The sequence below is a fragment of the Magnolia sinica genome, chromosome 14, assembly GCF_029962835.1.
Source record: "Magnolia sinica isolate HGM2019 chromosome 14, MsV1, whole genome shotgun sequence".
Classification (NCBI taxonomy): Eukaryota; Viridiplantae; Streptophyta; class Magnoliopsida; order Magnoliales; family Magnoliaceae; genus Magnolia; species Magnolia sinica.
The window spans coordinates 66,721,919-66,748,379 of NC_080586.1; the positions used below are offsets into that span (position 1 = coordinate 66,721,919).

Here is a 26,461-nt window from a genome sequence, read left to right on the forward strand (position 1 = left end):
CAAAAAGAACCCTAACCGCCGCGGGGCCTCATTTCTTTCTCTCTCTCAGCAGCCGCTCGTCTCGTGTGCGAACGTCTCTCTCTCTCTCTCTCTCACTGTCAAGGTCGCCGGTGATTGCAACTTTTCCCGCCCTTCCGCCGCCGCCCCTGTTTCACAGCCCACGCTGTCGAGATCCCTTCTCCCATCACCGTGATTCCGGCACCGTAACCCTCTCTCTCTCTAATATATAATAATCAAACCCTTTCCGTTCTCCTGTTTTCTTCCTTTCGAAAGAGCTCTGTTTTTTCATATCTGCAAATCTCTTTCCATCTCTCTATTTTAGGAGGTCTGAATCTTACGCCTACCTTTTCAAGTATATAATCATCGGAGATACTGGTCAATTTTTTTTTAATCGGTATTTTTATTATTATTTTTGAATATTTTTTTCTGCATTGTTCTCATTCATTGAATTGGATGGAGTTGCAGTATATGCATTTGGGATTGGGTTTTTATCATGAAGATAATTGATGAGTTTTTTGTGGGTTTTCTAATTGATGGGATTGAATGGCTTTTCATGTAATAAATGACTGGTCTATGTTGATGGATTTTAATTTTTGGCAATGTTATGAATCTGGCATTGTTTTTAATTCAATTTTTTTTTTTTTTTTTTTTTTTTTTGTTTTAAATTTTGGGGAGAATTTTCTTGGTATTCGTTGAATTTTCTGCAATCTTGGAATTTGAAGGAAGTTTATGAATGTAAGCGTGTTTTTAGTGTGGAAACATTAGTAGGTTTTCCTCTGTTTTTTTTTTTTTTTATCTGAATGAGTAATTTTATTGGATATTTATTGAATTGGCATAGCTGTGAGATCTAAGCATGATATCTTACTTCAAGGCCGTGATGTGTTTTAAGTTTTTTTTTTTTTTTTGCATTAATTATATGGAAGTTTGCATTGTATATGTGTTGAATTTTAATGCAATGTTGGGATCTAAACAGGTGTTTTCCAACCCCTATGGAAGCCTTGGTAGGTTTTCCAAGTTTGTAATTACTGTGCAAGTTAAATTGGTTAAAGATCCAATGGAATCTTTAGGGCTGTAGAATGTCAACAAAATACATAAGAGAATTCCATATATTTTGTTTTTTTTTTCTCTTCTCTTTTTTAAATACAGGAACTTATGTTCTCCAATTCTTTTTACCTTTCACGAAAAAAATGCATTTTTTTGACTGAATAGTTTGTTGCTGGTATCGTTTCTAGAATTTTGCCCCTTGTTTGATTAGGACTTCTATTAAGCTAGGTATTTGGGGTAAGTGATATGAATCGTTTTCCACCAATTATTATCACTGGTTTTATTAATGCCAAAGCTTTCTTGACTCCTCATGCTCAGTTCTCACTTTAACCCATGTGCTCAAGTCTTAAGACAAGTTTTTTTTTTTTTTTTTTTGTTTCTTCCAGTGCTTGCTTGTTGATAAGTTTATTATTTCCTTCTTTCCAATTGAACAAGCAAAGATACTCGGCTCATTATTATAGTCTTTTGTTTCTTGCTTTCTTTTTTATCCACCTATTATTGCACTTTTCGAACACATTTGCAAAATATGATATGATCAGATGATTCTATTCTGTTTTGTCACGGTTATCTCTTTTGTAATTATATTTCTCTTGATTTTATGGGGTTGAACTTTTTTTTCTTTATGCAATTAACCTTGTGCAAGAGGAAAGTTACATCCAAGTTTTACCGTTTGGCTTGACACTGTTGCGTTTCATTTTCTATTTCATAAGAGTGGGAAAATCATGCCTTCTACTACAATTCACTGACAAGTGGTTCCAACCAGTGCATGACTTAACCTTTGGCGTTGAATTTGGAGCCAGAATGATTACAATCAACAACAAACATAGAAAGCTGCAAATATGAGATATGGTCCGTAATCTCATCTCTTTTTATGGAAGATGGTTGCAGGATGAATCTTTGAATGTATTTTCTTTTAGAGATTTTCAATTCAATGTCCTTGCTTCATTGAACTGTAGTAAATCAACAACTTTTTTTAAAAATCTATTTTTGTTCTTTATGTTGATTTGTCTAAGTGGTTCTTGTTGAGATATATTTATTCTACCCCTTTCTTGCTATGCAAATAGGGATATTTCCCTATTTGCTCAAACTTTGTAAAAGGTATTAGAACATGCCTTATGGTGGCTGAATCAACCAAAATGCCCATGTCTACCTTTTCTTTCTAAATAATGGTGGAGTTGAGCATTCTAGGGTTCATGCAGTGTGTAGGACATCCATCAATTCCTATGGGTGCAACCCACCATGATGACCAGACAAACAAAAAATTAGGCTGATCCAATTATTAGGTGGGCCCCTTCATCCAAATGCAAACTAGTAGCATCCATGGACAACCCCGTCCATGCACCCTTGGCCCCAAACGTGGATGGAACATAACCCAACAATCCTCCCAAAATGGAAAGATGACACCATCAAGACAGTTGTCCTACAAAGAGAAAGATAAGAGAAGTGGACCAGCAATCCATGTTCAATGGGAGAGAAGCCAAAGATTTTATGGCTAGAATCTCCAACCATGGAGCCTTTTGGGGAATTGTCCATCCAAGGTGAGGGCCATTAGATCAATGTGGTACAAAAAGTTCATCAGCAAAGAGGTTAACCTGTTTCAAATATACAACATGGATTCTGATAATGCAATGGATTATGTGGTTCGTCAAATGCTTCTTTAGAATGCTAAATGCCTCTTTAATCAAATGAACCACATACTTGTTTTGTTTCAATATGGCTTGAATTGAAAGATAGTGCTTGTTTTGTTTCAGGAATATAATCCTATTCGTTAAAAGTCCACTTCTCCTATTGCAGATAACAACCTGCTGAATCAGGTATAGTTGTGTGCCTACCTACAGTCTTGCTTAATTTATATTTCTATTGCTTTATTTATATTCTTTCGTAGAATTCCAACTTGTAACTCCACCGAACCCGCTCCGTCGTAAGATATTACGGTGCATGATGGTTCCCAGTAGGTTAAGTTGGAAGTTGTTATATAAAGTTGGTTAGATATCTTTTATTTTTATAAATGTTGTTAATAATTAGTTGGATAATGAATGGTACTTGTGATTGAGAGAACTCACAACATTGACTTTGATTCTACTCGCGGAAATGGTTAAATGCATTTTTAATCGTGAATTGACTTGATTATCTCATTTGTTACAGAATGTCGTCATTAAGTAACAAAGCATGGATGAACAAACGTAGGTTAAGTCCAGAATATTTGGATGGACTAGTGCATTTTATTGACTTTACAAAGAACAACGGTAGTAGATTTGATCATTATTCGTGTACGTGTGTGAAATTGGAGTGGGATGTTCACTTTTGGAGAGGTTCATGAGCATTTGCTCATTAACGGTATTGATAAGTCATACACATTGGATTTTTCACCGAGAAAGTCTTGCGAAAAGTAAAGAGAAACCATCATAATGATGTTTGATGATCAATTTGATGATGTATATCCTAGAATGGATGAACTTGTTAATGATGCATTTAGAAAAATTGGAGAACATGCTCATACTCTTATGAATGATCTTAGAAGTACTGAAGATTATCATGAAGACTTTGATGTATAAAGATATAAGGGTTTATTCAATGATGCAAGACAGTCTTTGTACTCTTCTTGCACTAGAGAACTCACAAAATTATTGGTTACTGTCGAGTTGTATAGTTTAAAGGCTCGTAATGGTTGGTCGGATAATAGTTTTAATGCTCTTCTTCAAATGGTTAAGAAGTTACCAGTAGGAAACACGTTGTCAGGGAGCACATATCAAGCTAAAAAGATGATCAACTCATTGGGAATAAGTTATGAGACTATACATGCATGTTCAAATGATTGTATTCTTTATTGGAAATAGTACAGATATAAACAAAATTGTCCAATATGTCATACATCGATATGAAGGTCAAATTATTTGGCAAAAAAGGGTGGAGTTCCATTGAAGGTTTTGAGATATTTTTCTCTGGCACCAAGGCTACAGAGGCTATACATGTTAACATTAATGTTAAATATAATTTTAATATTATCCTATATATCTTTGGCTAAGAAAATTAATAAATAATCATATTTTTTTAAACTTTATTTTGTAGTGTGCTATGGATAGCGGATCAAATGACTCGGTATTCCCAATCGAAAGAATACAGTGGTGTTATGCGGCATCCATCTGATTCATCAAGTTGGATGGTAATAAATACCAAGTGGCCAAGTTTTGTTGATGAATGTCGCAATGTGCATTTAGTGTTTGCGACTGATAGATTTAACCCATTTGGACATCTCAATAGTGTTTACAGTTGTTGGCCTGTCACTATAGTGTCCTATAATCTCCCCCTTTGATGTATATGAAAAGAGAATTTTCAATGTTAACAGTATTGATAACAAGTATGAAATGATCGGACATTAATGTTTACCTACAACCGCTGATTAACGAGTTGAAGGATTTGTAGCTTAATAGAGTATCAACGTATGATTCTTATTCAAAGACAAATTTTAATTTGAAAGCTATATTAATGTGGGGAATTCATGATTTTCTTGCATATGAGAATTTATCAGGATGCGTTACACATGTACAATATGCTTGCCCTGCTCGTGTCAAGGGTTTTGGTTTGTCCAAAATCTTATTGGAATGTGCTAGGCACCTTAGATAGGACAAGACATCAAGAGAATTCTCCCTCTAGAGGAAGGTGTTCTAAAAATACAAAAGGTGGAGGCGACCTTCAAGAGTGTAGGAGGATAAATTGAGGTGCTAGGAAGGATAATTAATATGAGAGTAAGCTTTTGGGAGATCTCCTAAAGGTTCAGGTTTGAAAGGATGGGATTTGTTGAAACGTTAAAATCCTATGGTTTCTTAAGGGTAGAGGATTAGTCATGTCATAAATAAGGGTTAGGTTTTTTTTTTTTTTTTTTTAATTTTAGTTTTTAATTTTTATAAAAAATGTTAGGTTTGTTCTGATTAAGGTGCCTAGGTGCAATTTTGTTAAGATTGGGTCAAAGAAAAAGGAATTTGGGTTTTTTGATTTTCATGCAAGGACATTAATGTCATTTTTGAATTGTCCTCAATATGCAGACCCACTCGTTAGTATTTTGATAAGATCTTGGCACTCAGTTGTTGGTTTTTGGGGATCTTTGGCTTGTTGGAAGGAAACTTGATAGACTAGTGATTTTGGTTTGAGGTAAGCAATTTTCTGAGATCTCAGTCCAGTTGGTCTTCCCCACTCCTTTTGGTAATTCAGTTGTATGTCGAAGTTTAGAGATCAGATTGGGCTGATTTTGGGCTTGATGTATGGATCACTAGATGGATTTCGCAATGTTATGAGGAATTTTAAGAATTAGGTTGGGGGAGTTGGAGCAATTGGAGTTTGAAGGTCTAGAGTTTAGGGAACAGGGTTTATCGAAATCGCGTAAATGGGATTTTCGCTTCGCGAAATCATGTATATAGAAAAAAGTTGAGCTCACCAGGGTGCTTAAATTGGATTTTCGTGCCCTAGCGAAGCCAAAAATCAGAATGATGTGCAACCTAGACCTAGGTAAGGTTGGATTTGAACCACTTGACACTTATTCGGTAGGCTTTTGAGGGTTCTATGGGGTCTATAGGAAGTTGGGTCCAAGGTGAGGGGCTCCTAAGCTCAATTCTTGAAGAAATCCAAGCAAATGCAAGATCAACCACTAGATCACTGGTGGTAGGATTGAAACAAATGCTATAGACCCCCCCACGAGGTAGGGTGTCTACATGAATACAAATGATGCTTCAGATCTTTCTACTGCTAGAAGGGAATCGAGTCACCAAATCTCCCTTTGCAAGACATGTAGTCTAGTCAAATGATAAATATCCTTCTACAATCAATGGCCTTGGCAAAAGAAGAAAAAAGTTGCAAGCCTATGTGAAGTGCCATTACTTTAGCTTCAATGTAGTCTTTGATCTTAAAGGTCTTGAGTGCCCCACAGAGAGCTCTCATCATCCCCACATCATTTCTCCCCCAATTTACACACGTGCACGCGAAGGCCTCGAGTTTCCAAGGGAGCTACCATCAAATGAGTTCTAATATTTCTAAGATGAGTAAAGACAGTGCTCTTTGTGCAGGGTGAGAATAATGCAAGCACCTTCCCTTGTCATTGAGGCACTTCACTAGATTATATGAAAATGGACTTGTTATGTGGTGTCAATGTTGATTGAATGGTTATCGTCTATGTGGGATCAATATTGAAAATTAAAATTTCAAGGCTAGATTATAGGATTTGCAGTAGCCCTTTAAAAAGTGCTGGTTGTTCCATCAATGTGGGATCAATATTGAAAATTAAAATTTCAAGACTAGATAATAGGATTTGCAGTCGCCCTTCAAAAAGTGCTGGCTGTTCCTTTTTGAGTTACCAAGCTTCTAGTGGTATGGCTGAAAATAGCTTGCTAGGCTTTAGGGCCCAATTTGATAGGGTTCAAGCTTGATGAACGCTTGGGACAGAGCTTAAGGCCATGATTGGGCCTAGGTCTGAATTTTGGAGCTGATTAGTAAATGGGCGCAGCCAGGGTCAGGGCAATGGCTAGGGTCAAGGTTTATCAACATTTTCTATTGGGGCCAGGGTTGACTTCGGTTCGAGTTCGTTTGTTAATGTTATTTGCAGGGTCAGGACTTAATTGCAGGCCCCTAAATGATTTGGGCTCTGGAGTTAATTCCAATTCCAATCAGTAAATGGGTTGGGTTCGAGTGACACTAATGTGGCCTAGACTTTGTCGGGCTAGGTAATCTATCCACTTTGGGTTCATTCCAGTGGTCTAGTTGGTTGCTTACATTTGTAATGAAAAAAGAAGAAGAGACTAAAGGAAGATTTTGAGGTGAAAGGGATCAAATTTTGTATTCTTCAATAGGACTTGATGCCCCTATAAAAAATATTACAATGAGACATGAGATGACCAAACTACTTTTGGTCAGCTTAATAGTAAAAAAGTAAAAAAAGGCAAAAAGAAGTAAACCTCACATGTATAGGGAACAAATGGATCAGGTTGATTACTTGTCCTTTTCGGGGGATAACCCTTATACTTCCCTTCTTTGTTCAAAATCCCAGTAGAGGTGGGCTAGGTGGCAACTAGAATTGTAAATATTCATGGACAGTTTTGATGGGAGATACATCAGAACAAAAAGGGTCCACATGGTGAAGATAATGCAGGGGCATTTTCACACTGGGCTCGAGTGGGGTCTCCTGTTGGATGCAGGGGCACACTCTGGGTGGGTGACCCATGCGATTTGGGGCCCACGGGGGAGGTCTCGTGTTCGAGACTCCTTACCAGGGGTGAGTAATGCGCATTTCACACCGGGCTCGAGTTGGGTAGCCCGTGGGATGCGGGGACACTCTCGGGGTGGGCAGCCCATGTGATTTGGGGCCCACAAAGGGGGTTCGGCCGAGGTCCTAACCCATGAGATGTGGGGCCTGGGCTATGAGATAAAGAGATTAATTCGTCATACTCTAACAGTTCGAGCTTTTAGAGCAAGTGGTTAATTGTCCTACATCAAATTGGTATTAGAACGGGAGATCTCGTGTTCGAAACTCCTCACCGGGGGTGATTAATGCAGGGGCATTTTCACACTGGGCTCGAGTGGGGTCGCCTGTTGGATGCAGGGGCATACTCGGGGTGGGCGAGGCACACGGGGGAAATCTTGTGTTCGAGACTCCTCACCGTGGGTGATTAATGCGCATTTCGCACCGGGCTCGAGTGGGGTAGCCTGTGGGATGTGGGGATATACTCGGGGTGGGCGGCCCATGTGAAGCAGTACCCATATGATTTGGGGCCCACGAGGGGAGTTCGGCCGAAGTCCTAACCTATGAGATGTGGGGCTTGGGCTATGAGATAAAGGGATTAATTCGCCATACTCTAACAGTTCGAGCTTTTAGAGCAAGTGGTTAATTGTCCTACATCAGAAGAGGGATGAATAAAAGGTGAAGGAAGTGGGGGGATAACCCTTATACTTCTTTTCTTTGTTCAAAATCCCAGTAGAGGTGGGCTAGGATGCAACTAGAATTGTAAATTTTCATGTACAGTTTTTATGGGGGAGATACATTGGAACAAAAAAGGGTCCACATGGTGAAGAGGGAGGAATAAAAGGTGAAGGAAATGGAGGGTGTTGACCTCTTGGTAAGATTAGAAAGACTAGCCTTTTTAGTAACTGGTGGTGGTGATTTGGAAAGGAAAGCTTTGTGGCGAACCCTGGGTTTGGCTGTAGATCCCGTGTCTAGAATCTGGAAGGGAGAGGGGGGCATAACCTTATAAAATCCACCACGGCGAACCTCCTAAAATACTTTCTTTGTTCAAAATCCTAGTAAAGGTGGGCCAGGTGGCAACTAGAAATGAAATGATTCATAGATTATTTTTATGGGGAGATTCTTCAGAATAAAAGAGGTTCCACTTGGTGAAATGGGAGGAAATTTAAAAGGTGAAAGAAGTGGAGTGTTGGCCTCCAGGTAATATTAGAGAGAAAAATAACAACATTCTTAATAAATGGCAGTGACAGTTGGGGCAGTAAAGCTTTGTGGCACAAAGTAGTGGTTGAGAAGTATGGTGTGACTAATAAAGGATGGGGCCTTGGGTTTAGCCATAGATCCCTTGTGCAATGTTTTTAGTATTGGTATTGACGGATGTATCACACCCTTGGGATACAAAAACATATTAGGTTTCACAGGGGAAATGTTGGGTGTATCGTGTAATGTTTCGTTGTTTTTGGGAAACATTGGGAAATTGGTTCAAATTTTCAATAAAAGTTTAAGGGATGTTAAAAAAGACACCATTATACACTTAGAAATCAAAAGACCACAAAATAAATGCACATAAGTTTCCTTTGTATAGGGTCCTAACCTATGTGTTGTCTGACAAAAGTGATGCAACTATATTCAAAATCAATTTATTTAATTTATAAATCATTGAAGACATGGATGAAAACACAACTAGTAAATTATTTTTAAGAATTGCACACATGGCATATAAGTAATTATAATTAAATTGTTCAAATTATGTCTTATAACCCAAAAATTAGGTTTATTTCCTTATCTGATGATGAGGTTGGTAGATATTTATTGGAAAGTTAAGAATGGAAAATATTTATTGGTCCATCCATTGACTATAAGAGTATAACCATAGGTTTCCCACGATTCTTTATATTTGGCTATGAAACTTTTTATAAAACCAACCTTTATTTTGAGGCATGTTTCCCTCCCTTTGTGATATGAAGGAGGCTTAAGCATAGGTCTAAATTGACCTATTGCTTCCACCATAACTTTGAAGCTTTTCAACTTAACAGTGTTGAAAGCAACACTAGACCGCAACGTTAAATATTTACTGTTTAAAAGGATACATCCACAGAATTCTAACTGGACCACCTGCTAATGCTTCTTCAGCTAGATATACCAGAAGGTGAACGCTAATAACAAAGAATGAAGGATGGAAAAATTTCTCTAGAACACACATTGCCACAACAAGACGCTGTTTGATGACAATGCTATTATCTGCACTTATCGTCTTCGAGCATAGGACATTAAAGAAGCAGCAGATGTGCTGAATAGCAGTTTGTAACGTCTTATGCTATGAGAAAGCACGTTGTAGCAACTGACACATAATGACGTGATAATCATGTGATTTTAGTTCCTTAATCTTGAGAGTTTGTAAATTCACAAGATGTTTAAATTTGGAACTATGCTCTATTGGAACCTTCAAGTCGTGCCATGTTTGACAGAACAATTCTTTCTCTTTGCGACTTAAAGTAAATGGTGCCTTTGGTTTAATAGTTCTGCCATCTGCTTCTTGCAACCATAATTCTTTCATTATGTTCATTGTTTTCAAATCTTCGCGTGCACTTGTACCATCCTTAGTTTTATCTTTGACTTATAAAATCGTCGACAAAAGATGGTCACTAACATTCTTTGCAACATGCATTACATCCAGGTTATGGCAAATTGACAACTATCAAAACACAATTATGATGGACTACGTTTTTATTCACTGACATACATGTATACGAAAGTTAGTAACAAGTTAAGAAAATCACATTCCAATATGGCAGGTTGAATAAAATCAATCTTTTATATCAGGCGGTTATATTCCCAGTCGACTCATCACCATAACTTTTTTGTTTATTCCCCTTCGATTTACCGATATCATTCTGAATACCGATTACATTCGCTTCGACCTCTGAACCACTTAACTGAGGAGAAGGTCTTCATTCTTCTGCTTTATTATTGAATGCACTTTTTGAGTCCTAAAAACATGATTATTAGGAAGAAATCTTCGGTGGACCTAATAGGAGTACTTCTTCCCTCTCTTAAGCCATTCAACAATGGTTCCCTCCACACAAACAGGGCAAGCATATTATGTGTAACACATTCTTATAAATTCCCATATGCAGGAAAATTATGAATTCCCCACATTAATATAGCTTTCAAATTAAAAATTGTCTTTGAATGAGAATCATATGTTGACACTCCATTAAGCCACAAATCCTTCAACTCATCAATCAATGGTTGTATGTAAACATTAATGTCCTTACTCGGTCATTTCGTACTTGTTATCAATATTGTTAATATTTTTTTTTAAAAAAAGCAACTTCATTAAAAGGAGAACGGGAACTACAGAAGGAGGAAAAAAATAAAGAACAACAAAACGGGAAAAAAGAAAAAAAGCTGCCGAGATGGCAAGCCGCCCCTAACAACTTAGAAAAGATGAATCAAAAGAAATAAAAGAAGTTACATTAGAAGCCCATTCAATCACCAACTTTTTAGCCATGGTTCCAACCACGAAGGCAGAAGAGTAGACATTGTTGAAGCAGCAATTGTTTCTGTCCTCCCAAATAGCCCACCAAATGGCGATGATGGCCATACGTCAAATTATCGTTTTGACCTTCCCTACTTTCTGCCCTTTCCAACTGGATAGCAAACTGCCCGCTGACAGAGGAGCACACCAAGTAATCGAAAAATGCTGACAGAAGTCTGCTTGAATTTTAGACATGAAAGGGCAGTGGACGAGTAAATGATCGACCGATTCAGCATCGCTCATGCAGCAGAGACATTAACTATCTGCAAACCTCTCTTAACGAGATTATCCACTGTGAGTATTCTATTGCGGCTAGCTAACCAAGCACAGATAAACTTAGGTGGGACTTGAAACTTCCATATGAATGGAGCCGCGACTTGAACGTGGGGATTCTCAGAACAGGAGGCAGTGTATAGCGATTTCACGGAGAATTTGCCTGACTTCTCCAGCCTCCAAATGGGACCATCTTGCTGATTAGAAAGGGGAACCGATCGCAGGAGGCAGTCCAGAAGAGCTTCGTACTCCAAAGTCTCGCAATCGTTCAGATTTCTGAAAGTTTTGATGTCCCAGACAATGCGACCATCGAAAGCATTGTAGCAGTTGATGATAGGGGAGTCTTTCGTAGGAGACGGTAGATTTGCGGAAATTGGACTTTGAAGGGCTGATCTCGAAGCCATAGATTTTCCCAAAATCGAATAGAAGTGCCATCGCCCAGCTCGAACGAAGTGTGTCGAATGACATTATTTTTTTGCTTGAGAACCCCTTTCCAAATATGGGAGACTTTATAAAGGGGGGCTTCTTTAGGCCACCAATCACCTTGAGAAGAGCCATACTTTCCTTTGATTTTCCTAGCCCACAGAGCCGCCTTCCCTGTAGCGAATCTCCAAACCCATTTCCCAAGCAGCGCAAAGTTCATCATTTTCAGGTTTTTTACATTAGCCCCTCCTTCCTTGAAGCCCTTACAGATGTCGTTCCAGTCTTGCAAGTGAAACTTCTTTTTATTTTCGATGCCGCACCACAGAAAATCTCTTCTGGCTTTATCAATAGCCTTAAGCACCTTGCTAGGACATTTGAAGAGAGACATGAAATATAAGGGAAGGCTAGACAGAGCCGCTTTGATGAGCGTAAGGCGACCACCCATAGATAAGTATCGACATTTCCAGGTAGCGAGGAGCTTGTGAAACTTGCTAGTAATCTTGTCCCACATGGTTATCGGCAGCCGCCCCACAGAGAGAGGAAGACCAATGAAGGAGGTTGGGAATGCGGGAACCTGACAAACAAGAATGTTAGCATTGATATGAAGAGAGGAGGAAAGGACATTAACACCCAAGATCTTCGTTTTGGACATATTGATCCTAAGCCCAGAAACCGCTTCTCTTTTCATACACATCAAATGAGGGAGATTATAGGACACTATAACGAGCGACCAACAACTGTAGACACTTTGAGATGTCCAAATGGGTTAAATCTATTAGTCACAAGCCCTAAACGCACATTACGATATTTCTCAACAAAACTTGGCCACTTAGTATTTATTACCATCTAAGTTGATGAATTAAATGGATGCCGCATAACACTACAATATTCTTTTGGTTGAGAATGCCAATTCATTTGATCCGCTATCCATAACACACTACAAAATAAAGTTTAAAAAATGATTACTTATTAATATTCTTAGCAAAAGGTATATGGGATAATATTAAAATTATATTTAACATTAAATGTTAACCCGTATAGCCTTTGTAGCCTTCATGTCAAAGGAAAATATCTTAAAACTTTCAATGGAACAATAACACCTTTTTTTTTCCTGCCAAGTAATCTTACTTCCATCTCGATGTATGACATATTGGACAATTTTGTCTTTGTACTATTTTCAATAAAAAATACAATTATTCGAACATACATGTATAGTCTCATAAATCATTCACAATGAGTTGATTATCTTTTTAGCTTGATATGTGCTCCATAGCAACGTGTTTCCTACTGGTAACAACTTCTTAACCAATTGAAGAAGATCATTAAAGCTGTTATCTGAAAAACCATTACGTGCCTTTAAACTATACAACTTGACAGTAATCAATAATTTTGTGAATTCTCTATGGCAAGAAGGGTACAAAGATTGTCTTGCATCATCAAATAAAGCCTTATCTTTCTGCATCAAGGTCTTCATGACAATCTTCATTCCTTCTAAGATCATCCATAAGAGTATCAACATGTTCTCAAAGTTTTCTAAATGCATTATTAACAAGTCCATCCATTGTAAGATACGCATCATCTGATTGATAATCTAACATCGATGATGATGGTTTCTCATTACTTTTTGCAAGACTTTCTCCGTGAAAAATCCAATGTGTGTATGACTTAATTTGTGATTTCTGCTTGATTTTAAAGAGATTAAAGGTGAAAAGGCAAGCTTAAGAAGTCCTAATTGTAAGTGCTATAATGTTTAAAACACATTTTATACCTTGTTTGTCAAATTTCGTCTTATCAAAACATCTTAGCAAATGATCTTCAAGTTGGTTCAAGATTAAGGTTCAAACCTATCTCAAGTTGAAGATCAAACTCGATCTACTAAAGTTCTAGTAGAAGTTCAAGCTCTTTTGAGAAGTTCAAGTGTCTAATATACTTCTATTCTATGAAGTTCAATCCATATAGGTATTATAAACCCTAGAAAGACCTTAGGTTTAGGCGCTTTCAAAATATATTTAAAATTGGGTTTTTATGCTTGTATTAGGTTGAGTTTCGACCAGTCTAAGTTTTGGCTCGACTAGCCTAAGAATTTCTCGACTAGTCCTAGTTCTAGCCGAAGTGAAACAAAAATTTTGTTACTCCTTCGACTAGTCGAGTGGTCTCCTCGACCAGTCAAAGATCACTCTTCGACTAGTCGAGCGTTTCTCGACTCATAGTCTAGCAACTAAAACCGTTTAGATTTTGACATCCTTGATCAATTGAAGACCACCTTTGACCAGGGCCTTCGACCAGTCGAAGATCTATTAAATCTTATCCCGCTCAAATATGAAAATCCGTTGGAACAAAATCCGGTGCTTAGACGAGTCGAAGCAACAACTTCTTTGTTGATAAATTGAGGTTCTTTCTCAATTCGAAAATGCATTCAGGTTTATCAAAATCCTTCTACAAGAGAGAGAGAGAGAGAGAGAGAGAGAGAGGAGCCTCAGTTATTGTCAAGCTATTGACCGGTAATTATAAATCAATTTTATAGCTTCTTTTGTTTAATTCCTTAATATCTAATTCTATCATTCTGATTTTAAAAAGAGATGAAATACTCTTCTTTTTGAGATTTAAAGGAATTAATACAAGTAGCCTTTGGTTTAAATTTAATTAAAATCAATAGAACCCTGAACTTTTTCTATCGGACTGAACATTGAACATTCGTCATTCAAGAAAAAGCAGTTCTACTGCTACAAGCATCTTCTACGGTGAAGACAAGTATACATTTACATTTTATATTTGATTTTTCTGAGATAGCTAGAAAATCTTAGTGTTGGTTTTTTTAAGATAAGCCAGAAAATCTCAGTGAGGGTTTGTGTTTGTGATAGCCTAGTAAAATCACAACTGTATCAGGTTTTAAGGCGACCCTGTGAAAACCCTATTCATAGTGAAAGCCAAAATTGCGTGGTTAGTAATTTTGGGAGTGGAGTAGGTGTGACTGTTTGAAAACAGTTGTTGACACACCGAACCACTATAATTCTTGGTGTTGTGGTGAATGCTTTTATTATTTTTGTGGTGAATGGTTGTAATTTCTTTTATGCTAAAGTGGTGAATGTTTGTAACAGATAGTTTTATTTACTCTTGCTCAGTTTGAAATTTTGATTCTGATCACATTCGTGAAATAAGGTTGTCCTGCCTAAACTTGTTTGGGTGAAGGTGGTCCTACGAATCAGTTTGAATCAACGTTTCAATACTAGTGCAATTGAGATTTCTTATTTATTTACTTATTCAGCATTTTATTCGATCATTTGGCGTAGTCCTATTCAAACCCCCTTTTCAAGGACTTCTTAAGCTCTCCTTTTCAAGTGGTATCAGAGCAAGGTTGCTCATTTTTTTGGGATCAATTTCCTTGAGTTAAAGATCTAGAGCTTTGTTATGTCAAATTTCGATAGATTATCTATTACCAGGCCACCTCCTTTTGATGGCTGTAACTATTCTTACTGGAAGGCCAAAATGAGAATTTTTCTAAAGATGAAAGCGTGTGGCAAACCACTGTGACTAAATGGAAACCTCTTATGACTGAAGTATTAGGCAGTGATAGAACTAAATCTATGAGAGAAACTGCATTCTATTTATGGATTGCAACTCAGAAAAGTGAAAGCAGTGCTAATGCTAAAGTCTTAAATGCCATAACTTGCGCTATATTGTTTGATGAATTCAAAAGAATTATTTCATGCGATACAACTAAGCAAGCATGGAATATTCTCGAAATGACACATGAAGGAACTTATATAGTCAAGAAATCAAAAGTTCAAGTCCTCACTATCAAATTTGAGGAAATCTGTATGAAAGAAAATGATACTTTCATGAACTTTTATACGAAACTAAATGACATAGTAAAATTCCATGTGGGGTCTAAGAGATGGAATCTCAGAAAGCAAGGTTTGCGCAAAGATACTGCGATCTCTTCCTGAGAGATTCAATTATAAAGTTACTGCCATTCAGGAATTGAGAGATACTGTTCTAATGAGGGTGGAAGAGTTAGTTGGCTCTCTACAAACACATTAGTTGAATTTTAAAGCTCCTAAAGCTAAGTCTATTGCTCTTAAATCTTCTAAATCTATTTCAAATGAAAATAATTTTAATTCTGATGTTGAAAATGAAGATGATATGACAATGTTAGCTAAGAAATTTTATAGAATTTTCAAAAATAAGAAAAGATCAAAATTTCAAAAATCAACTGATAAAAGAAAAGGAAAATCTCCCGATACACGTGGTTGTGGGTGATTGCGTGTATCCGCAGGGATTAGTCTCACTTCAAAAATGAGGTGGGGATACCCTGTGTCTTAAAAAAAAAAAAAGAAAGGAAAGGAAAATCTAATTATTGAAAATCTAAAACCAAGGACAGTTAAATGTTTCAACTGTCATGAATATGGGCATTTGGCTAATAAATGTCCTAAAAGGAATAGGTCAAAAAGAAAGGGCGTGATAGCTACTTGTGATGAAAGCTCTTATGACTATAGCAAAACTTTCACATCATTTGCATTTGTATTTTCTTGTTCTGATTCATCAGACCCAGAAGTGCTTTCAGAGTCGGATGATTCATCCCAAGTAGTTATCATGCCCTTTCTTTTCGACCTATTCATTTTAGGACATTTATTAGCCAAATGCCTATATTCATGACAGTTGAAACATTGACTGTCCTTGGTTTTAGATTTTCAAGAATTAGATTTTCCTTTTCTTTTATCAGTTGATTTTTGAAAATATGATCTTTTCTTGTTTTTGAAAATTTTATAAAATTTTTTAGCTAACATTGTCATATCATCTTCATTTTCAACATCAGAATTAGAACTATTTTCTTTTGAAATAGATTTAGAAGATTTAAGAGCAATAGACTTAGCTTTAGGAGCTTTACAATTCAACTCATGTGTTTGTAGAGAGCCAACTAACTCTTCGACCTTCATTAGAACAGTATCTCTCAATTCTTGAATGACAGTAAGTTTAGAATTGAATCTCTCAGGAAGAGATCGCAGTATCTTTGCGCAAACCTTGCTTTCTGAGATTCCATCTCCTAGACCCCACATGGAATTTACTATGTCATTTAGTTTCGTATAGAAGTCTATGAAAGTTTCATTTTCTTCCATACAAATTTCCTCAAATTTGGTAGTGAGGTTTTGAACTTTTGATTTCTTGACTATAAACGTTCCTTCATGTGTCATTTCGAGAATATTCCATGCTTGCTTAGCTGTATCGCATGAAATAATTCTTTTGAATTCATCAGACGATAGAGCGCAAGTTATGACATTTAAGACTTTAGCATTAGCACTGCTTTCACTTTTCTAAGTTGTAGTCCATAAATAGAATGTGGTTTCTCTCATAGATTTAGTTCTATCACTGCCTAATACTTCAGTCATAAGAGATTTCCATTTAGTCACAGTGGTTTGCCACACACTTTCATCTAAGGATTTTAGAAAAATCCTCATTTTAGCCTTCCAGTATGAATAGTTAGAGCCATCAAAAGGAGGTGGCCTGGTAATAGATAAACTATCGAAATTTGCCATAATAAAGCTCTAGATCTTTAACTCAAGGAAATTAATCCCAAAAAAATGAGCAACCTCACTCCGATACCGCTTGAAAAGGAGAGCTTAAGAAGTCCTTGAGAGAGAGAGAGAGAGAGAGAGAGAGAGAGAGAGAATGAATAGGACTATGCCAAATGATCGAATAAAATTGAATAAGTAAATAAATAAGAAATCTCAATTACACCAGTATTGAAACGTTGATTCAAACTAATTTGTAGGACAACCTTCACCCAAACAAATTTAGGCTGGACAACCTTATTTCACGAATGTGATCAGAATCAAAATTCCAAACTGAGCAAGAGTAAATAAAACTATCTGTTACAAACATTCACCACTTTAGCATAAAAAAAATTACAACCATTCACCACAGAAATAATAAAAGTATTCACCACAACACCAAGAATTATAGTGGTTTGGTGTGTCAACAACTGTTCTCTAACAGCCACACCTATTCCACTCCCAAAATTACTAACTACGCAATTTTGGCTTTCACTATGAATAAGGTTTTCATAGGGTCACCTTAAAACCTGATACAATTGTGATTTTACTAGGCTATCACAAACATAAACCCTTACTGAGATTTTTTGGCGTATCTCAGAAAAACCAACACTGAGATTTCTAGCTATCTCAAAAAAATCAAATATAAAATGTAAATGTATACTTATCTTCACCGTTGAAGAAGCTTGTAGCCGTAGAACCGCTTTTCTTGAATGAAGAATGTTCAATGTTCAGTCCGATAGAAAAGGTCCAGGGTTCTATTGATTTTAATTACATTTAAACCAAAGGCTACTTGTATTAATTCCTTTAAATCTTAAAAAGAAGAGTATTCCATCTCTTTTTAGAATCAGAATGATAGAATTAGATATTAAGGAGTTAAACAAAAGAAGCTATAAAAATAATTTATAATTACCGGTCAATAGCTTGACAATAACTGAGGCTCCTCTCTCTCTCTTGCAGAACGATTTTGGTAGACTCGAATGCATTTTCGGATTGAGAAAGAACCTTAATTTATAGGCAAAAAAGTTGTTGCTTCGACTCGCCTAAGGCAGTCTTAGACTGGTCTAAGCACTGGATTTTGTTCCAACGGATTTTCAGATTTGAGCAGGATAAGATTTAACAGATCTTCGACTGGTCGATTGGTCGGAGGATGCCAAAATCTGAACGGTTTTAGTTACTGGACTTCGAGTCGAGAAATGCTCGATTGGTCGAAGAGTGACCTTCGTCTGGTTGAGGAGACCACTCGACTGGTCTAAGGAGTAACGAAATTTCTGTTTCACTTCGGATAGAACTAGGACTAGTTGAGAAATTCTTAGGCTGGTCGAAACTTAACCTAATACAAGTATAAAAACCTAATTTTAAATATATTTTGAAAGCGCCTAAACTTATGGTCTTTCTAGGGTTTATAATACCTGTATGGACTGAACTTCATAGAATTGAAGTATATTAGAGACTTGAACTTCTCAAAAGAACTTGATCTTCTACTAGAACTTTAGTAGATTAAGCTTGATCTTCAACTTGAGCTAGGCTTTAACCTTGATCTTGAACCAACTTGAAAATCATTTGCTAAGATGTTTTGACAAGATGAAATTTGACAAACAAGGTATAAAATGTGCTTTAAATATTATAGCACTAACAAAAGGTATGTTTACAGCTATTAACCTCAATTATTTATATTTATTTTAAATTCAATGATAAAATGATTGATATCTCTTAGATTTTGATATATATATATATATATGTATATATTCTCATTTTTTAACTGTTTGGTTGCCTTCTTCTTCTTCTTCTTCTTCTTTTTTCTTTCTTTCTTTCTTTCTTTTTTTTGTTGTTGTTGTTGTTGTCCCTTTTTTACAATTTTTTGTTTCACTGGAAAGTTTTAGGACTGACTGACTAAGCTCTTATGTGTTTGGTTTTCTACTTAACTTCTAAAGTTGGCTTTTTAGCCCGTACTTTTAGTTAGTGATACTTGTTTCAGACCAACTGACTATTCAATTAGTAGTTGTTACTTGTTAGTGTTACTTGTTACTTGTTACTTGTTAGTGTTACTTGTTAGTTGCATGTATATTTGTTGGATGTTATTCGTCATGTTACTTGCATGTAGCATAAATACGTAGCGTGTAGTGTAAGCTACACAATATTTCTATTTTTTAATTTAAAAATAGGACAAATATAATAAATAGTGAAAAAAGGGAAAAAATATAAAAATGCCTAAAAGATGATTCATTTTATCAATTATAAGCATGGTTATTAGTTATCATTTATCAAAAGCCAATCCACATATATAAGCCAAATCAAATAATTATCACATCAACAACTTCCTAAGCAAACCACTTTAATTAATAGTGTCTAATCACAAGTCGCAATTATGAAAAGAAATAAAAATCTCATGGGTTAAAAGTAAGTACAATACAAGTGTCACATTCCTCAACATTAGTAGTTGTTACTTGTTAGTGTTACTTGTTACTTGTTACTTGTTAGTGTTACTTGTTAGTTGCATGTATATTTGTTGGATGTTATTCGTCATGTTACTTGGGACTTGAGATTGTATAATCTCTTTTTTCTTTTTGTACTTTTGTTAGTGATTTATTTAACATCATATGCCTTTTTCTTTAATATTTTTTCTTTTTTAATATTTATATTATTTATCATATTTTTATATTATTTTAATTTAAAAAAATAAAAGTATCGTGTAGATTATGCTACACGCTATAGTGAGCCGAACGCTACACTACACGCTATTTAAAACACTCGATGAGAGAGAGAGAGAGAGAGAGAGAGAGAGAGAGAGAGAGAGGTAATAGATGTTAAAAATGAAAAGAAAAAGTCCCACGGTTGGATTTCTGACCGTTGGGACATTATGTGATGGCATGATGTCGCATTATAGAATATGTGATCGCATATATGCATGGGTTGCATAGATCACATATGCGCATATGCGATCCCATTTGTCAACAATGGTAACTACTGCATTCATTACATCCGATCCAGGAAGGCCTTGTTAAGCCCGATTTGAACTCTTTTTGTCTTGACACATAGGGTGCTCTTTTAGTCAACAAGGTGTAGAGAATAGGGATTCCAGTTTTTGGAGCTGCATTATTTGAGATTTCATTTAGATTATGGAAATCCCATCCTTGAATGCTAGTTTTCTGTATTTACTTATTTGTGTAAATAGGAAAGCTTTGAAAGAAAGGAAAGATTGGTAGGGTTGGACGTTCGACCCTATTGTATTTATCAAACAAAATGTGCAAACTACATAAAATACCTCTCAAGTAAAAGGGCAAAATTGGAAACAGGAAAAAACTAAGAAATAAGATGAAACTAATGGGCCCAAAGGCTCACAACCCAAACCAGGGGCCTATGGCAGGCCCATATATACTATAACATTCCCTCTCAAGCAGAGGCATGGATATAAATCATGCCTAGCTTGCCTTGAATGCGTCTTCCAACTTCACTTGAAAGGGCCTTAGTGAATATATCAACGAGTTGATTTGTAGTAGTTGAATTAGTAGAAGTAGTAGTTGAATTAGTAGAACGACCTTGAGGTGGTCTAACATGAACTATCCTGCTGTAATCAACAATATTGGTGATATCGACCATAACGAGTACACAAACAATCTTCTCCACAACCAACATCACGACCACGTGCCTGCATCTTGGCCTCCTTGTCCTATAGCTCTGCCTCTTTCAGTACCGACATCATCAAAATTTCTAAGCTTGGTCCCAAGAGTAGATTTCCAGTGTAGGTCCCGTCGCTACACAACGCCTCTCATCTCTTAAGAGCAAAGCATAAGCACTATTTAGAAAAGGTAGAGTAGGGGAACCAAGAATATGAGCTTGCACATGTTCAAAGTTGGAACTAAGACCTGCTAACAACTCAAATATTATCTTTTTCACAATTATTCATTTATACGCCTCTTCATTGATGGTACAAGCAAAGTGGAGATCATTCAGGAAAGATAATTCCCGCCACAAACCACACATCTTAGGGGTCGTTTGGCACCATGGATTTGCCGGGATTTGAGGGGTTTCGAATCCCATGTGTTGTTTGGCAACATAAAGTAACTGGGGGTTTCAAATCCCCTCGATCAGGGGGTTTGAAATCCAAGGTGAGACCTTGGATTACATCTAAAATCATTCCCACAGTTGCATGTGTAACATGTGTATCACAAGACTATTAATCTATTGGACACATGGCCCACTAATGATATCCTAAAATAATTAGATTATCAATTGCATCACTATAATTACTTTAATACAATGATCAGCACCGTCCAAACATTGTCCATGTAAATCAACGGTTAAAAATTGTTGGTTAGTCACTCAGACGTGATCTTGTGCTTGTGGCCCATCCGAGACTTGGAATTTCATCATTTTTTGGCAAAGTATATATTTCAGCGGGCTTATTACAACCATTGTGTCAAAAATTACATAAGTTCACTAATTAGAGATATTAAAGTTGATTTAGTAATTAAATTCAAACCACTGCAAATATACTATGAATAACTACTTTTGGATTAAAGTTGATTCTCAATCTAGGGTGCCAACACAACAAGAGGATTTCAAATCTAGGGGGTTCCGAATCCAGGGGGTTTCAAATCCACGCTCCCAAACAGGCCATTAGCATAATAATCAGAAACCGAACGTTCCCTATCTCAAAATCCCAATCTTCTGGTAAATATTGTAAATCCAAGCCATATTATTTCGAACGGTATACAATTCATGAGCAGTCAACCAAATCTCACAGACAAGGTGTTCCGTTGCGGTAATGGTGGGGCGTAATGGTGCCCACCGTTACCGATACAGTGTAATGGTTTAACGGTTTAACGGCTGATACGGGGGAGTAATGGCCGTTACGCCCCAAAAAAAAATCTAAAAAAAATTCATTAAATCCAGAAAAATTGAAATATTCCAAATATGGATTCATTTATGATTTTGAACATGTTTATGTTAGTGTAACGGTGCACTCTTTGGTGAGAAAGCTGTATCGAATAGAGCATAGCCCACCTTGCTGTATGTGTTGTATATCCACGTCGTCAATCTGTTTTGCTAACTCATTTTAAGGCATGGTCTAAAAAAATGAGGCAGATTCAAATCTCAGATGGACCACACAATAAGAAATAGTTGTGATTGAATGTCCACTATTAAAAACTTCCTATGGTCCATTGTAATATTTTATTGGCCATCCAACCTGTTGATTACGTTATACAGACCTGGATGAAGGGAAAACACAAATCTCAGCTTGATCCAAAACTTTTGTGGCCCCCAAAAAGTTTTTAACGATTGGCATTCAATCACCACTGTTTCCTGTGATGTGGTCCACCAGCCTCATTTTTTAGTTCATGCCAAAAAATGACCTGGCAAAATGGATGGGCGGCGTGGATAAAACCCATACATCGTGATGCGGCCCAGATAGCACTGTCCAGTAGCGATTGCGTCTAGGCAATCTCTGTGGGTGAGGCCGTTAGCATAGGGCCCACCTCAATGTATGTGTTGTATATCCATGCTGTACATCTGTTTTGCCATCTCATTTTATGGCATGGTCCAAAAAATGAAGCGGATGCACATCTCAGGTGGACCATACCACATGAAAAGGTGGTCGTAGAACACCCACCATTAAAACTTGTCAAGGTCCAATGTAATGTTTATTTGCCAGCCAACGTGTTGATAAGGTCCAATGGACATGGATGAAAGGGACTACGCAAATAGCAGCTTGATGCAAACCTGTGGCCCCCAAGAAGTTTTTAACGGTGGAAATTCAATCCATGTGGTCACTTGAGATTTGGCTTTGCTTGTCTAGGGATCATGCCCTAAAACTACCTGGAAAAATTGATGGATGACATGGATATACAACACGTACATCAAGGTGGGTCCCACAAAACAGTGCGTGCACTAAGCATGAAATACCACTGTAGTATTGATATTATTTTTTTTAAAAAACATGGCTGTGAAACAGTCACGTAGCCTCTCGTTTAAAGAGGGGAGAGAGAGAGGATCCGCAGCTGCAGCAGCATGCACAACCACAACAGCTGCAAATCAGAAATTTTCAACACTAGATATTTCTAGTGTTGAAAATTTCTGATTTGCTTGATGGCAATTTAAATGTTGAAAAGGTATAAATGAAGATTTAGCTACTTTAGCCAACCAACCCGGCTATGCCTTGTTGCCCACGCCGAATTTGCGAGATTCCATCATGTTGACAGTCAAATTCCAAGTTTAATTCCGTTTTTACTATAAACAGTAAGTTTTAGTTTGATTATAACTCTTCATCTGTTGGGCTTTAGGAATTGCGCCCAACATGAAAAGCGTTTAGAAAAATTAGGAGAATAACGTGGTTAAGCCACATAGGACACTAGCTAAGTTATGAATTTTAGGGAGTTTTTGTTATAGTTTAATTCCTAAACTTATTCCAAGTCTTGGTATCCCTATTTAAAGGGTTGTAGACTCATTTATAGTTATCCCCCCTGAGGAAGACGGTGATTGACCTCATCACGTTCATCCCTGCATCAGTTTATCAGCCTCATTGTTGCTTTCACTTTTAGTTTTCATTTTTAGTATGGGCTTGGATGGTGTTTGAATTGCATTGCAGTTACTAATCTGATAAAACAGAAATAACCAAATCGTAGTTTCCTTAGCATTCTTATGGACAGTCTGGTGCCAACAAATTGAAATTATGTCATTTTCCAGTTTGATGTTGGAAGAAGCACAACTGCATTTAAACGACCACTTCCTCATTGTGATACTAGGAAACATAACTACCTTTTTTCATTTATTCTTGATTGAACTGAATGTCTGCAATTTGATTAACTTGTGCGTCTAAACGCAGCTAAGCTAGTATATCTTGAATGTCAATTTGGAAGTTACAATCTAGTTCTGATAGTAAACTGCATTTACTGTTTTAACGATTTAAATTCAGTTGTAGTTTGGTTCCAGGAGATGGTTAAAATCAGTCGGATCCAGGTCCTATAGACATGGATACTATAGGACCTGACTTGAACCTGACCTGAGAGCGTCTGTTCATTTCTCGGAGAGGACTTCTGTTCATTTCCACTTGTTTCTTTAATTTCACTGCTGTTATTAATTTCTCATATGTTTGAGATTTTAGCAGAGATAATGTTGTAACGATATAATGTTTCCCTTTTAACTTTTGCCACCTGCTGTGGTCTTCTAGGTTTTTATCTGACATGGAGAGCTCAACCCAGACTTTTCAGAACCGGGCCTTTTCAATCAAGCTGTGGCCTCCTAGCCAGAGTACACGGCTGATGCTTGTGGAGCGAATGACGAAGAACCTTTCCTCTCCTTCCCTTTTTTCCAGGAAGTATGGTCTCCTGAGCAAAGAAGAAGCTGAGGAGAATGCCAAACAGATAGAAGATGTTGCTTTTGCTGCTGCAAACGAGCACCATGAGAATGAGCCTGACGGCGATGGAAGTTCTGCAGTGCAGCTGTACGCCAAGGAATCCAGCAAGCTCATGCTGGAAGTGCTTAAAAGAGGCCCAAGACTCAAGGAAGATGGAGAAGTGCCAGTGTTTGGTAAAGCTCCTGTACCCCAGACAAATGTTTTTGATATATCTGGGGGCCGTAGGGCCTTTATTGAGGCAGAAGAGGCCAAGGAGCTGCTGAGGCCACTAACAGAAACAGGTAACTTATACACTAAGATATGCTTCAGCAATAGGAGCTTTGGCATCAATGCCGCTCGTGTTGCAGAACCTATCTTGGCATCCATTAGGGATCAGCTAGCAGAGGTAGACCTTTCTGATTTCATTGCTGGAAGACCGGAGGCGGAGGCTCTTGAAGTCATGACCATATTCTCATTGGCCCTGGAAGGCTGCATATTGAAATCTCTCGACCTGTCAAACAATGCCTTGGGTGAGAAGGGCGTCCGGGCATTTGGTGCGCTTCTGAAGTCTCAGACAAGCTTGGAAAGACTGTACCTGATCAATGATGGCATATCTGAGGAAGCTGCACGGGCTGTCTGTGAGCTCGTGCCATCTACTGAGAAGCTTCAGGTCCTTCATTTCCACAATAACATGACAGGAGATGAAGGCGCCATTGCTATTTCCGAGGTTGTGGGACGGTCCCCAGCTTTGGAGGATTTCAGATGCTCTTCTACAAGAGTAGGCTCTGATGGAGGTGTTGCGTTAGCCAATGCATTGGGTTCTTGCACACATTTGAAGAAGCTTGACCTGCGTGACAACATGTTTGGTGTTGATGCCGGCTTAGCTCTGAGTAAAGCTCTTTCGGGACTTGTGGGTCTTACCGAAGCTTACCTCAGCTACTTGAATTTGGAAGATGCGGGCACAATAGCGCTTGCCAATGCCCTCAAGGAATCTGCTCCAAGGCTTGAAGTCTTGGAGATGGCTGGGAATGACATCACTGTTGAAGCTGCAACTGCATTAGCTGAGTGTATTGCAGCGAAGCAGTTCCTCACCAAGTTGAACTTGTCCGAGAACGAACTGAAGGATCAGGGTTCAATTGTGATCAGCAAGGCATTGCAAGAGGGCCATGCCCATTTGAAGGAAGTTGATTTCAGCGCGAACTCCATTAGAAGGGTGGGTGCTAGGGTCTTGGTTCAGGCTGTTGCAGGTAAGCCAGATTTTGTTTTGGTGAACATCAATGGGAACTACATATCTGACGAAGGAATCGATGAAGTGAAGGATATACTGAAAGCTAGTAAGAAATCGGTCGATGTCCTCGGGCCGTTGGATGATAATGATCCTGAAGGGGAAGACGAGGATGCAAAATCCGAAGCAGATGAGGAGGGCGCTGAAGAGAATGAATTGGAGTCAAAGATTCAGGATCTCAAAGTGGCCCAGGAGTAGAAGGCTCCATCTGGTGTTTTCTCACCATTATGACATGAGCTGGGTTAGTCATTTTCTTTTTGGTTGTCTAACCATTCTAGGTTAGGGCATCTTGGAAAACATGGTTAGTTATTTGACGGATCTGCATTTGACTATGTATTCAACCCTTGCAACACTAACGGCTGTAGCTTTTAAGTAGAAACAGATAGGATGGTGTGCTTGTTGTAGCTTAGGGTTTTATGATAGGCCGGATTTATCAGTAGTTTACTTGTTTTAGCGTTTGTTCATGACATGCTTGCATTGGTGATTGTGTTGTGCTCTGCACTGGATTCTCTTTTCTTTGAAAGGTGCACTAGATTTTCTTCTTCTTCCTTTGAAAAATTGAACTTTTATTTCTTCTTTCTTTCTTTTCTTGAATCAATCTGGCTCTTGGTCCTTCCATAGGGCATTTGGTCTGCCACAGGCACCTCTGTATGTTGACAAATGCTTGTGGGACACTCCAGCTATATATCAGGTGGCCCCATCACAGTCATTTCGGCTAATAATCGGACTGATTTCTCATTAGGTGGGCTATACATAATGAATGTGGATCATTGCCAATACCTTTTTG

At 37.6% G+C, this 26,461-nt stretch overlaps 1 protein-coding gene across 3 annotated transcripts; it reads left to right on the top strand.

Annotated features, from left to right (window-relative positions):
• LOC131226046 (RAN GTPase-activating protein 1-like) lies at positions 1-26,138 on the top strand. 3 transcript variants are annotated; one of them, XM_058221706.1, is made up of 4 exons: positions 1-203; positions 1,755-1,893; positions 2,796-2,858; positions 24,225-26,138. In XM_058221706.1, exon 4 carries the CDS (start codon positions 24,238-24,240, stop codon positions 25,870-25,872), a length of 1,635 nt encoding a protein of 544 aa, XP_058077689.1. In that variant the 5' UTR covers positions 1-203; positions 1,755-1,893; positions 2,796-2,858; positions 24,225-24,237; the 3' UTR covers positions 25,873-26,138. The 3 variants fall into 3 exon arrangements, with proteins under 3 accessions (XP_058077689.1, XP_058077688.1, XP_058077690.1); XM_058221705.1 differs by having other exon boundaries at positions 1,808-1,893; XM_058221707.1 differs by lacking the exon at positions 1,755-1,893.
• The last annotated feature ends 323 nt before the right edge of the window (positions 26,139-26,461 follow it).

Excerpts from the sequence above, each read along its gene's own strand:
- LOC131226046 (XM_058221706.1), top strand. The coding sequence starts at position 24,238 with ATGGAGAGCTCAACCCAGACTTTTCAGAACCGGGCCTTTTCAATCAAG.